We start from the raw sequence: 14725 nt of genomic DNA on the forward strand, positions 1-14725 counted from the left end.
GATGTGCAACTGATTTCATATCTGGTAACTCATTTGAGACTGCAAGCTTGCATCTTTTTAAAGTGTATCAGCAGGGTATTTTCATTAAAAGATATTCTTTTCTATTTTTGCAGCTGGCATTGGATATTTCCTGTGAACATAAACAGACTACACATATCTATATCCAGTACTCAAAAATAATTGTATTAACAATTTTGTATGTGAATGTTGCTTTGCACGTAGAAGAACAAAAGAGAATAAGTTTGTACCTCTTTCTATGGAGATAAGCCATTCAAAAAGTGGAACAGAAAAAATTAACAGAAGGATGAATACTGAAGCTAAAATTTCACAGAACATCATTAGACATCAAAGAATCTGTAAATAAATAAATACTTCAGATGTCACGCACATTCAAGTCACATTATTTCCTTGAATTACCAAGTTGTGTGCAAAGCAATTGTTGGAAAAAAAATTGAAAAAAATATACAATTATTGGAATTTGGTACACATGGCTTTCCCTCTCTTAAGTGGCTGAAAATACTGTATTTTCAGCTACAGTTGTTACGTTTCCCTTGTTCTTTCAACCACAGATCCTCATTCTCATCTCCATCACATCTTTTCTACGCCCTCAGTTAAAACAAATGACTGGTCCATGATTCATGTGCCTGGACTCACGATGAAATAGCAGAGGCCTCTGACAGAAGGAGAATGAATAGGTATATGCAGGGGCAAAGGGTCAGTTACAAGCTCTTAAATGCAATAAATTAAACCCTGAGTAAAATCATTACCATTTAGCATCCCAGCTTATACACAGGGACTGAAAATGCGACTTGAAAAGTCTTTTAACAACTTCACTAGGTCTATCATTTTTCCCAGTATTCTCACCTTTGTTCACAAGTGACACGGGAACATATTTCAAGCACCTAAAGTCGTCTGAAAGTACTAGTCCCTACTTCTACCTAATAATTCTTCTACCTCTTGGTTTACTTTGTAGAATATGATTATTAGAGTGTACCTTGTATGCATTTATATAGGACCATGTAAGATGAGTTTTTTAAAATTGCAAATAGACTACCTCCCCATTTTTCAAGCATACCAAAACACTCTGCCTACTCAAGGCAGATATTTGCCAGTTAAGCAAAGGGTATTTTTTGCTGCCAGGTTATGGTGCATGGAACAACATCTGATCTTACCTCTCCATTCTCCAGAGGATGGATTTTGGAATAATAAGAAGTGCATATGACTTCATCATCTTTTATATAGGATGGAGTTCCAGGACGGGGATGAATGTTGTAGCGTGTCAGGCACTCGCTGTCTGTGATAGCATAATACTGCCATGGTTGATAGTCTACACCATCCAGCGAACGCTCTAATATCCAATTCCCAGGTCGAGGCGAATTAGCTGCTTTCACAATAACATACGCGATCTGGAAAATCTGAAAAACAGATGAAATGTTAAAATATCTGCAAATACCTAATTATAAATTTATTCTGATTTCTTAATAGCTACCAAACTAAGAACAGTAAATATGATAATGTTTGATTTTGTTTCCCCTAAAAATGCAATATGGCCTCAGATTCCATTGAAACTCTAACTACAGAAATAAATTCTCCATTAACATTTCTGAAAAGAGATTAGTTGCATTAGGCCAATAGAGACTTTGAAAACAGAATTGAAAAGCACTCCAAATTCCACATTGCTAAGCTGCAGTTTCAGCCAAATGTTTGCAAAGTTTGTTTTCAAGTATTTTCAATTTGCAGGAGTGGGTTTGTTTCTGTATGTGTAGATATACATTTATAGACATACACTTTCTGCAATGTTTAAGACTTGCCAAACTCTGTTACACTTTTATCGCTGTTAAGAAAAAACACAGGTTTAAGCTACTGAAAGGTAATCATTTTGAAATCATTCTATAAAACACTCTTGTTTCAATCACATGACTCAGCACTGCGGCCGTAAATAAGCTTTATAGGACAGAGACACGTCAAATATCACTATAAACAGAATGTAAGCATGTAATCAATGCTCATTATGGTCCATTTCAACTGCCTATTCAATTGATTTATAAACTTTTATTTCTGTTTGCAGGCTTGCTGGAATGCAAGCCACAAACAATACATTTGCAACTGCAGAATGACATACCTTAGTGACGCAGTTTGGGTTTGGTTTGGTTTTTTTAACCTAGTAACATCTAGATGCTACAGAGGTAGAACTGAAGCTAAGGAAAAGAAACAGCTATTTCCATTAGAAAAGCAGAACACATAGCAAGTTAATATTTTTAAGATGCAGTGCTGTGGGTCTGAACACGAGGGTGCCAGAGGGTATCATGGAGAGAAGAGTGTTGATTTAATACTTAATGTTTTCTATATCAGATAGCCATTGTAAAGTAGCTGTATGATTCAGACTTAGTCCACATAAAATCTGTTGTGAATACTTAGACAATCAGTAACGTTGGTGAAAGCAGATCCTACAGTAATTGATGAAAGAAAAAGTAAGAGGTCTCAAATTAGTTTCTTTAATAACCACTAGTATGATTATAAAATAGAAATTATGTTAAGTAGCAGAGTACTGCAAATACTACAGTACATTTGATGATGGAGACAAAGCAAATGTTTATCTCCAGTTATCATTCCCACCTTCTGTGTAGATGCTGAGAACATGGTAAGATCTAGAATAGCTTCAGTCAGGAAGTCAAATCACTAACAACCAAAGTTTTTCAGAAAAGCGGGTGAGGCTGTATTTATTTTGACCTGAAAAACATATGTATAACTGTGCATTCGTGGAGGATTATCTCAAGTTATCAACATTTTTCTTCAACAGCATAAAAGAAAATCTCCAGAGACAAGGAGAAACCTGTGTTTCATTCCATTGTTCCAAAGGGTATCATACAACCACTTGCCCCTGTTTCACAAATGCCCTTTCCTCTCTTAAACTCCCTAATAGATACATTCCATTGTGGCCATGAGTAACTATAACTGTAACTATACTGGATCAGTGTCACCAATACTGTTTACAATAAACAGAGAAAACGGCAATATTAACATACCTCTCCAAACTGTTCCCCCCCAAGTTAAGCTCTTTGAAAAGAAAGAAAATAGCTGGAGTGTTTAATTATTTACTATTTCCTAAGGGAGGTAATAAGCAACAGCTATATTTTAAGGAACTAGTTTATCAAGAGTTATTTTGTACATTGTCCTTTGCATGAGTAAAGAATCCAACATACACTGTAAATTGTTTTTACACCAGCATGATCTAGTCAAACTACATAAACTCTTTCAGCTCCAGCCATTCAGAATAGAGGTTTCATTCTAGAGTACTTCTAAATACCTTTTAAAAAGTTTTTAAATAAGTGTTTTACCCCAAGTTCTCATAAGACTATTCTTTATATGTTGAATGGATAACAACTAAGGTTAAACACATTGCTAGGGCTTCTACCATGGAAGATCTGTGGTTTAGGACATAGCTGACAATAAATTCATAATCTTAGGTGTGCATATATAGTTTCCTCTGTGGAAGTCCTAAAATTTGCAAAACGTCACAGAAGATTCAATGTTGAATACTGCCTTTAGCCAAAAAAACATTTAGCTCTGCAAACATCTTGGATGCATTGGCTTTGTGGGGCCAAGACTGTAATCAACAGGAAGTCTTTTTTTTGTCTGCTTGCTTTGAAACACTAGGCTGTGTGGGAGAGTGAAATCTACAGTTACTTTTCAAATTAAAGCCCTATTTCAATAACATTTCCTGCACATTCTGCTGAAGATTTGTTTGAAGTCTCGTTTCTTACCTTCTGGGATAGCGTACAGTTTGACTGCAATTTATTACATACCTTTGGCTTTGATTATTTTTAGCATACTTTGTAGATGAAACTGCAACAAAATTTTATAAAAAAAGGCAGTGGAGAGGAAACAGCATATTGCAGGTCATAGTGGGGTGAACATTATTTCTCTTAATCTAAACTTGACAATGAAAAAAGTTTGTTAACATAAATAAAAAAGTACACATGAAGGGTTGTTTTTAACTATTACTCAATTACAGGTTTTGGCCTGATCCAGTCTATTACTGCTGTCCCAGCCTCTGAGAGTTCCTGTAGTGGCTTCTGCAACAGCACCAAGCTATCTGCAACCCACTGACATGTGAAACATTTGTCTTTTCTCCTTCACATCTCTATTCAGGAGCGGAACTGAAATACTGTTTTGTATAAAACAAAATTATTTCCTGGGCAGAGAAATAAAGCTGGAACTAAAGACCAGAATTTTTAAATGTTGATAGGCTGTTAATGCTAATGGCAGTCAAAGGAAGATGAGTGAGCACATACATCAAAAACGTGCTCTGGTTAATATTATCCCTGATCTTTCTCACTAAGGCTAGGCTGAAGAGAGTATGGTATGCTAAACCATGCTTCTTAGAAACACCTTTTCTTTGGGGAACAACTAGACTTGTAGAGCTTTAGCATGAATCAAGAAGACGGTTGTCCCAGCTTAGAAAGCTACACTACTCACCACCAGCTCATCACAGTGCTATGACACAGACAACGAACATAGTGTATTCCACGCTTTGATGCACTTTCTAAACAAGTTGACAATAACAACAAGTGCAGACAAAATGGACTAAAATTAATGGCACTTGTATGATGATTCTCAAAGCAAGTCAATGTCATGGAAGCAACACTGACTTTCAAACCAATTAGAAATCTGTCCTTCTCCAGGTACAAGAGTAACCCTTCTTTTATTGTGGAGTTGCTTAGCAAATGGCGTTCTGGTTACTATAATACAACCAGCTAGAGCTTCGTGGCGTAAGAATACTAATACTAATGAAGTCTAATGTATCACTGAGTTTTGCTGTATTTGTTTCCACAATCAAAAAAAGGGAACCTGCTCAGCCTTCTGGAGCCAAGTTTCCCAGTAAATTTTAACACTGAGCTTCTGTTCCTACAGGGTGATTGATGGAGCATGCCTGGTTGACTTTTCAAATAGCATCAATAGGCTGACACATGTCAATTGATGTAATAATTGTAGAATCTTAGAGCACGTCTGGTTTTGTACAAGTCCGATAGAAAGTAACCTGGAGACCAAAGTTTGCTGATATAAATGTGGCAACGGAGCAAGACCAAGCTGCCTAGTAGCATGTAACAGACCATTAACACAGCTGCCAAAGTGCAGCTGGTGCTTTTTTCTACTTGCTCGGCTCATGTGACCAAGGTGTAATTATGGGAGTGGGAGGGAAATAGTCTAAATAGTCCTTTAAGCCTTTCCCAAATTATAGACAACATAATCCTCAAGATGAGAAACAAAATGAGTCTTGGGTCTCATTTTCACTGGTAATTGTCTCAGCGGTGAGATCTGCAAAGCACATACCGTGAGGAACGGTTCCATAAGTTATAGCACTGTATCTTCTTATGAATGCCTCATAAGACATAGAAAAGTGCATCCTACTACACAGGATAATTTGCTACACTAATATTATTCAGATAGAGCTGAAGTGAATCGTTAATCTGCATAGGGTTAGCTAGTGAAGCAGGAAATCTCATTGTGCCTGACTCCCACCTGCACTTCTATTTAAAAAATAAATCCTTCAGTTAGAAACCGTTCATGTAAGTCAGAATATCATCAGAGAAAAAATACAGTACCACACAATTCTATAGAAGTATTTCCATTTCATTTTCTCAACAGAAGAATGTAATAGCTCTAATGGAGGCTTCCATCAGCAATCTGGTGTAAACTGTGTGTCTATTTATTTACCATAATTATATTATGTTGTTGATTATTATTCCAGTTCAGTAGTCAAGTAAACATTGTATTCTTTTATTGAGAAGAGTGCACATTTTGGGCAAGGGTTTGTTTCCTTACAGGCTGGCATAAATACTGTTAAAACTTCTGGCCTTAAACATCCCATAGATTTATTTAACCAGTCATTTAAAAGTGCTGTTAGGGACAGGACAGCAAAGCAATGCAGATACCCCTTGTCCCAGTGCGAAATCCATCTGGATGAGTCAGCTGAGAAAGCTACCTCAGAACGCCCTGCAGGCTAACAGGGGTTATTGCCTACAGGGGGGTACAACTCATTAAGAGAAGCAGGGGAAAGAACATTTTTGATGGTATAAAATTCATTATGGGATGTGTTAAGGGGACTGTGCAAATGGATGAGGTTTACTATGGAACATTTAGGGGAGGGAATAAAGGCAGGGAAAGGGAGGGTTCAAGGTGGATCAGGGAGCAACAAGTGTAAGATAGAGGAAAACGGAGATAAAAGGAACCAGTTGACTTGTAAATAGCTAGCTGGTCATCATGCTTGTCCTGACCTCTATCACTGAAGTCTGTCCTATTTTCTCATTCTAAGTATCTTCCGTTTAGGTGTGCTCCCTCTTCTGAGTGGGTATGTGTGAACAAGAGTTAACTTCAAACTCGACTAGCCAGCAAGTAGAACAGGCCTGAGTACCAGCAATTAGAGTAGGGCTGCAAATCTCCAAGGCTCTTATGTTTGGGCGCCAGCAACCGGGGACACCAGTGAGATCTGGGGCCAGCTAGTGGACAGGTTATCTAAGGCCAGCTAATGCAGCGTTGCATGTTGTGTATGCATCCACAGATGTACACAAACACATGTGCCCTTAGCAGAATTTAATCCTAATCAGCTGGAGAGGAAGAACAGGGTGAGGCAGCTTGTGCTGTGTTTGTGTTCATGTGGGCACTGATAGGGCACTGTGGTCTATTTATGTTGCTCTGTGAACCCATGTGAGTGTGTCTTTCACTGTCTCCGAAACAGGACCTCTGCCTTGCTACGGACTTGCTGCATGAAGACGAGAGCCACAGCAGCCTTGCACCTACCAGGCTACTGGATTCAGTAACTTCTAGTACCTAGGATGACCAACAATCAAGAATCCCAGATCTAAACAAATTCTCAATGCAAAACAGTGTTCCTTGATCATTAACTTCTGTCTTTACACTCATGGATAAAAACGACTGTTATATATGCAGGACATCATGCATCTCAAATTAAATATTACATTTGCACTATTTTTCATTTTGGACAAGGCTCTCCTACAGGCTTAAGACATGAAACAGACCAAATCCAACTACTTCTGCTAATGAGCTGAAGCAGAGGTTTTGTGAGTTTGAGAAACAGCTCCTCATGTCCTCAGAGGCTGATATTAATTCCTTATGATTCTATGTGGTCAGTCACATTTCAATTCACATATGCTGTTACGGATTATTGTTTGTGTCTATTATGTATGAAAGAGAGTAGACAGTTTTGATGCAAGAATTTTCAAATAATTGCTAATTTAAGAACAACTAACCTTCTCATTTTAGTCTCACACCCAACTCAGAGAAAAACCCTAATGTAGAAATGGAGTGAGTGGCTCTCCAGATTCCTCAAACCACCATCTAGCACGTATCTTTTTCTATTGCTGTCCTGAGAGACAGTGGCCATGGTTTCAAATATTCTGTTCACAGTTAGAAATTCTGTAATTGAAAATGTTGGCATGGGAAAAAAAAAAAAAAGAAAAAAAAAAACATGCTTAGCAGGATTCAGCTAATACCAGTTTAGAGAGCTGAACAGCTCCCCACCATGCTGCAGTTTGCCTTCTAATGACAATGCCTCTCCTGTTCATGTGAGCTGCTTCCAACTGAAATACTGTTACCAGATGGGCAATTTGGGCTGAAAGATGCACACACTTGATTCCAACACAGGTTTTTTTTTTCCATAGTGTTGCAAACAATTCTGAGTACTAGCTAGCAGGGCATCATCTGCCTCAGAAAAATTGTAGCTACGAAAGTCATGCAAAATAAGATGTCCACAGCACTTTGTGGGAAAAACTGAGAAAGATTTTACCATAGCAAACCTTCAAAAGCTCTAAGATGGGTGTCTTCAAATCAAGCTAAGTTTCAGTTAGAAATCTTCCATCTTTTCTAATTAGACAAAAAATTGATTCATGTGCAACGCTCAGTCCCATTCAGTTAATACCTGCAGAATGTGCATTTAAAAAAAAAAAAACAAACCAATTTAAATATACTTCAACTTATAACAAGCTCAGCTTTCTCCCTCCCCTGTATGTAACAGCTACAGAGGCTCAGGTTCCTTTAAGAACATTTTCTTCTCCTTGAGAAAAATAGATCCTTTATTAATACCTCTCAACTTTTGCTCATGTTATAAGTAAAAGATGATTATAACTTGTGTCATTTAAAAAAGAAATTAAAAGCAAAGTCTATTAAAACAGTGCACTTCTTTATAAAATGTCAAACTGCAAAGCTCTCAAGTTGTCCAGCTGTTGAATATCTAAGATACATTAAGCAAATGGAGGGAGTCAGTACCTGTAAAGTTTCTGGTAATATCAACTTTGTTCTTTGTAATTTTCTCTGTTGGTTTTCTCCATTACCTACTGTTCAGTTGTTTGTGAAGGCCTCAAAAGAATAGCTGCTTTCTGTTGACCATTTTTGCTGCTCATCATTGGCCACATTTAAGGGCTGAAGTTAGTAATTTCTTCTCCCAGTGCTTTCAAATAATAGCAGAAAGCAATTTCTTTTCTCTTTGTTTCCTAAGGCTAATCACTTCTTTCCATGGAGAGAGAAGATGGTGAGGAAAGGAAAATTGATGGAAATGACAATATTCAAATCTTTCTTCTCCAAACCTAGACAATAGAAGAGAAGACCAGAAAAGGTGGTTCTTCTGTTTTGGTGCTAAAACACCAATAAAAATTAATTTTTTTTTTTGCTTGATCCAAGAACTGATGCTCAGCCTGGGTCCAGTAGTTGAAAGTACCCAGGGTAAAGTGTTCTCATTTCCTTCAGTGAGGTTTTCATGCAGTATCCTCTCATCAGCTGCATTTCAGAGTGATCAGTCTGTTCCTCTAGCTTGAGGAACCAAGAACTATCACAGCCATTTTTTTAGGCTCCATTTAAAAGTTCTACAATGCACACACCTTGAAACCTAAACATTTAAAAACTATTCGCAATCTCCTCACCTGTTACAGCCTCATACCAAGTCTTTACATTTTAATTCCATAACGAGAATATTAATTTTAACATAGATAAAACTATTTGGTCAGACACGGGAATAGCACATAAAAATCTGCTTTTCCTAGAGAACGCTTACTTTTCTTATAGAATCATAGAATGGTTTGGGTTGGAAGGGACCTTTGAAGGCCTAGTCAAACCTTCCTGCCTTAAGCAGGGGCATCTTGCACTAGAGGCTGACTGCTTGGTACTTCCCAGGGTCCTCTTTATTACCCTTTTTAAAAATAGGTATTATATTCCCTTTTCTCAAGTCACTGGGGACTTCACCTGACTGCCATAGCTTTTCAAATATGATGGAGAGTAGCTTAGCAACTACATCAACCAATTCCCTCAGGACCTTGCAATGTATCTCGTCAGAGTTATTCAGATTTCCTTTTTGTACAACAGAGAGCAAGTTCTTGCTAATTTTATCTATGTGAAATTAAAGATCTCTTTCAATGTTATGGTTTCTGACTTTTCTGCAGAGTGCTAAAAAGTATATACATAAATACTTGTTATTTAGCAAAGCATCATCTATCTGTCACCCACCTTGTAGAGAGGGATACAAACAAACATCTGAAACTGTTGTACTGTTAGCATAGAGCATCTTCTGCACTATCAACATTTAAACCTTTAACATTTCCCTGCTGAAACCTTCACAAGCTTTTACTTTCAGCTCTTTAGAAAAGGACATGTTATTCACCACATATAATGTATGATAAGAGACATCATCTTGAGGAACTGGGATTTTTATTTGATTTTGATTGTAAACTCTTTGAGGTTAAGATCATTGATCTGAATATGAAATAGGCATGTACTAATTTATACCCATTCCCTGAACATGACACAATATTCTCTCCATCTCAGTCTGGAAATACTGTGCAATATGAACAACTTAAACAATGAAAACATGAATAAAGTAGTAATTTGAGCCTTCAAATAAAAAAATTAGAGACTTTAATCCAAAATATTTTTAGCCTCTTGTTTGCTTCTTTCTTTTCTTCACTTTCTCTTCATATACACCATGGTTCATTTCTTTAGCTAAACATGACAGTGGTTAAAAAGGCTTAAAAATATATTCTGGCAGTGCTTCTAAGATGTCTCATGTCACTAAACTTTGGAAATTTCAAAAACATACACAAGGAAAGAAGAAAATGGGAAAGAAATGAGATTCTAAATCTGATTTCCAGGTCAAAAAAGTGTATGCATGTTCGGTTTTCACTTTTGCTTTTAGTTCTTAATACTTTTTAAATTATTGTGAGAACTGCTTTAGATGTGGATATGTTGCTGTATGGCATAGCAGGGGATATATGGAATATAAAAAGCGAATTATGAGATGAATAATTTTATATATTTCCATCTCACAGCCCCCTTTTATAATCAGAATTTACTTATGAATAATTAGAAGACATAACACACTAGGACTCACAAACAAAGGAAAGGTTTATCTTCACCAGGAAGTTGTATGTTCTGTTTAAGAACAGACCAAGTCTGTTTTTCCATGTTTTGTAGCTGGAGAGATCCAATACACTCCCTTCTCAAAGCTTATTCAGTCACTTAGTCCACATTAGTCCCAATCAAACAAAAAGAGCTACATTAATGACTGTTTTTACTGGCTGTCTAAACTGCATCATTGATAAATGAGTCTCTAAGTGCTTCCACAGAGCACGTGACCAGCTGCTCATGGACTTCATGGAGCACAGAGAGAGAGAGAGAATAATTTGTCATCAATACATTTGCTGAAAGGAGTGTATACATATATATTCATTCTCCATTGTTCAGAACAAGGGATGATTTTATGCAGCCCCAAGGCCTATTTAAACATTTACTTTATTCCCATTAGTACTTTTTCCTAGAGTGGTTTTAGATCCACCAACAAATCAAGACCATTGTACAGATGAGGAAAAACCCTTGGCAAGTCAAATTCAATGCTCTTGACCAAGCTCTGACCTAATGCGCACATTAATAAGAGTAGCAGCATTTAACCCTGTGCCAAATACTGCCATTTGAACACTTTTACATCCTGCTAGCTTAAACAAAAGGCAATTAAAAACAACCTTAAGCATATTTCATCAAATCATTGTATAAATAATGGCATAATGCTGGGAAGCACTACATGACATTCGTATGACAAGGTACTGTCTTGCTATTAGGAGTTGCTCCTACTCCCATAAATCTTAACTTACACACAAAACCTTACAAAACACAAATTAGTCAATTAATAACCTACCTCTTAACACAAATTCAGCTGTCCTTCTGTTACAACAGTTTTCATCATGTGTACTACAGAATCTTGTTGCCCATCTTGTAGCATAGATCCTACATTTCAATAATAATTTTGTGATAAACAGCTAGCACAACACAAGCACTATTTTATGACCATCACTGTCAGCTGCAAAACTCATTTTTTCAATTTAGCTTTTTATTCATCATAAACTACTCAATGACAACATATTTCCTCAGCAAGGGGAGCAAAATCTGTTCAAGACTGAGAATCCTATGGTCCCATTATTTGTCATGCCACCATTCTCCCAGGCTCTGTGACTTTCTTTAGAACCAGAATTACCAGTAGTACAAAATCAGTAGAAAACCTCATATTCTTGTCAGAATGTATGTGTCACTTTGGATTCAAAGGTTATAATAGAGTATTTAGGACCTATATATTGAAACTATTTGCCTGATGGATGGAAAGGTGAATAGTTCTTTTGGTTAAAGCCAAAATTTGAAAAGGAAAAGTGCTATGTGTATTTATTGTAGTCATCCATGGAAAATGTAAGGCAAATAACCTCAGAAAGAAAAACTATAAATTCTCAAATCTTATTTTAATCTCTGTCAGTGTGTATTATGAACTAAAGCTGAAAGGATTTGCTTACTTAGAAATCTTTCTGACTAACTACAAAGCAATAAAGTTATGGTTTGATTTAGTGGGGAGCATAAAAAAAATTGGGCAAAATAATCCTGTGGACATTTATTATTAATACAACTACTCAACCTAGCTAGCAGCACTTTATATGGTAGGTATTATAACTGACCTTTCAGGACAATAATGGCCTCTTAGCATTTCAGAATGCATTGAAGAGTGCTCCCTCCATGTACTATTGCACCACTCATGAAAAACTTTCTTTTTTAATGCTGTGGGAAAGTCAGCTTGAGTAACTTCACTAACACTTGTTTGTTAGAACATCTAAAAGCTTAATGCAGCAAGCTCTACGGGAGTTATGCCTGGCATAGATGTGCACTCTCAACCCTTAGCTAAGGAAAAAGGTCATTCATTTGTCTTTAGGCTTTTGTCTGAGTGACATCAATGTGGAAAACTTTATTCTAAGACAAGAACTGAGCCCTGGATGACATGTTACCAGTGCGCGTATAGTCACTCCTACCAGCAAGGAGAAAGCCAGGTGGAAAGCTACATAATATTCAGTATACTTGCCAATACTATATAAACAAAGTGGTTCTTAAAAATGTTCACTGTGATGTCAAAATATTTACTACAGTTCTGTTTGTTTGTTTTCACTATTATTAATAATTATGTTTTCTAGGTATGTTTGCTATAAATCCTCACTGGTATGTTTATGTGTTGTTTGTTTTCTGGTTTTTCTTTCTGCTGTTTTTAAATCATTTCTTTATAAACTAACTTCAAATCCAATAGTATTGCTTTGGTTAAAAAGAATACCAGAAGGACAAAGTACGCTTTGTTTCATTCTATAGATATCTGATTATTGCATTACCAGCAAATTGTGAAACTAAAGAAATGAAAGGAATTATGAAAATGTTCAGATTCAAGTCTATGAAGAGAACAAAAAAAAGAAATTAAAAAAAAAAAAAACAGTATTATAACTAACATCCAGTTACATGTGTAAAAATTGGCTTGGGCCTTTAATAAAAGAGAACAGATCTCATTCTTTATTTATATTAATTCCACAGTCTCATTTTCATGGTTTTAGTTGCATCTTTTTTAACAGTTCGTTACCACTTAGGCATCACTGAGCCAGTGAACTGGACTTAGGATTTTATTTTTTTTTTTTTGAGAAAGAGAGGCATTTAATGCTTTGAATTCTGAGATGTTTACATTACTTCAAAACAGAATGATTCATGTGCAAGAAACACTAAAAACAAATATCCAGGATGACAGCTCTATGTTGCAGGCATGCTCATAATTAGTATATTATACTTTAAAGTTTTACAATCATAGATCAGTATTTTATATTTCAAAGTTTCACAATCAGTTAAAGCCAACACAGAGTGCCGGGGGCTCTGGAGAGGGGGGAACTGCTTTCCCCACCACCTCCAGAAACATGTTCCTGCCACCTCCCCCATGCTGGCATTAAAACCTCACACAGCAAGCCAAATTAGAAAATTGATCCAGCAGAAACCTAAGCCCCCAAAACAAGACACATATAGTTTTCAGTATCAAGGTACTGATCTGGTTCGCTGCATGGCAGCACAAGTGCTAGTGCTAGAACAAGGGAGACAGGAATGTCTCCCTTCAGCCAGTCTGGGGAGGGCATGTGACGGGGGGGAACAACAATCATGGAACTGCAGCATTTCAGTCTAAACAGACTTTGCTTCTGTTCACATTTCTCTCTTTAGACAAACATTTTTGAAGATGGACAAAACAGACTGGCATTTGTTGGTGAAAAGTCTCAGTTTGGATTAATTTTCATTTCTGTTAAATTACTTTTTGGTTTGGGGATGAAGAGAAGCTTTACGCTTTAGCTTTACAGAAACTGTTTTGAAAGTCTCTTAGACATTTGAAGCACATAATTGTTAGTAAAGGAGAAAAAGAAAATATTAACTGAATACCTAAGCTAAATGTTTTCACATATACACAAATTTAACATATGAGGACCAACTGGCACTTAAATTTACTAATCTAGTTCTTGTATCCCAAGACTAAACAGTGTCATTAACCTTCTCTTTATTCCTTTAGCTATTCTGACAATTTGATATCAGAAGTTATTCAATAGAAAGCTAGTTGTATTTTTTTTTTTCCACTGGAAAATGTATTTGATATTCCAGAGCAGAGAAAATATAACATGAAAACCAAATTTAACTTTAGCTCTCCTAAGCTGATCCCTGGCTGCTCAGACAATTTCTCTGTACTCCTCCCAGCCCACCTGTCCTTGCTTCCACCATCTGTAGGCTTCCTTTTTGTGTTTGAGTTTGTCCAGAAGCCTCTTGTTCATCCACACAGGCCTCCTGGTGTTTTTGCCTGACATCCACATCAGCTTTTTAGCTCAGGTAAGGAGCATGCTTTTGACATGAATCTCCCAAATGTCCCAATTTAGCTTGCTTTGGTTCACATCACGAATAGATCATGGAGTTCACAGACTGGATTCCCTTCAGATAAGAACTAAGCCAGGAGAACATGTTTAGACATATGTGATTCATTTTAGCTGTTAATGGACATTCAGCCCATGGTCCAGAATAGAGCTAGTCTGAAGTAAATTTCCTGACAAGTGAACTGGGTCCTCAGCACCAAATAAACACAAGTCCTCTTGCAAGTCTGTCCCCCCTCTCTCTCTGTGACACGCTCTTTGCTAATGCAGGCAAAATTGAAGTATCAATATCCAGATTTTTTAGTCAGTTGTTTTCAAAGTTTACCCAAGTCTTCAAATTATAGGTCACATTTCACATTATGTATAGTAGTCCTCAGTACAGCAGCAGATATATAAACACATTGTGCAACCCAAAATTCAAGCTTTAAAAATAATAATTAAAAAAAATCATGAATTATAAAGCACAGTAATGAAATAAT

The 14725-nt window shown here is 36.7% G+C and overlaps 1 protein-coding gene across 1 annotated transcript in view; it reads right to left on the reverse strand.

Annotated features, from left to right (window-relative positions):
* Positions 1 to 14725, reverse strand: part of LAMA2 (laminin, alpha 2) — a 282120-nt gene that overhangs the window by 255612 nt on the left and 11783 nt on the right. The window contains exon 4 of the mRNA XM_010575039.1: positions 1173 to 1415. Within this exon, the coding sequence (XP_010573341.1) occupies positions 1173 to 1415 (243 nt within the window). The remainder of the gene's footprint in view (positions 1 to 1172; positions 1416 to 14725) is intronic.

This window comes from Haliaeetus leucocephalus, unplaced genomic scaffold, assembly GCF_000737465.1.
Source record: "Haliaeetus leucocephalus isolate CR32 unplaced genomic scaffold, Haliaeetus_leucocephalus-4.0 Scaffold450, whole genome shotgun sequence".
NCBI lineage: Eukaryota > Metazoa > Chordata > Aves > Accipitriformes > Accipitridae > Haliaeetus > Haliaeetus leucocephalus.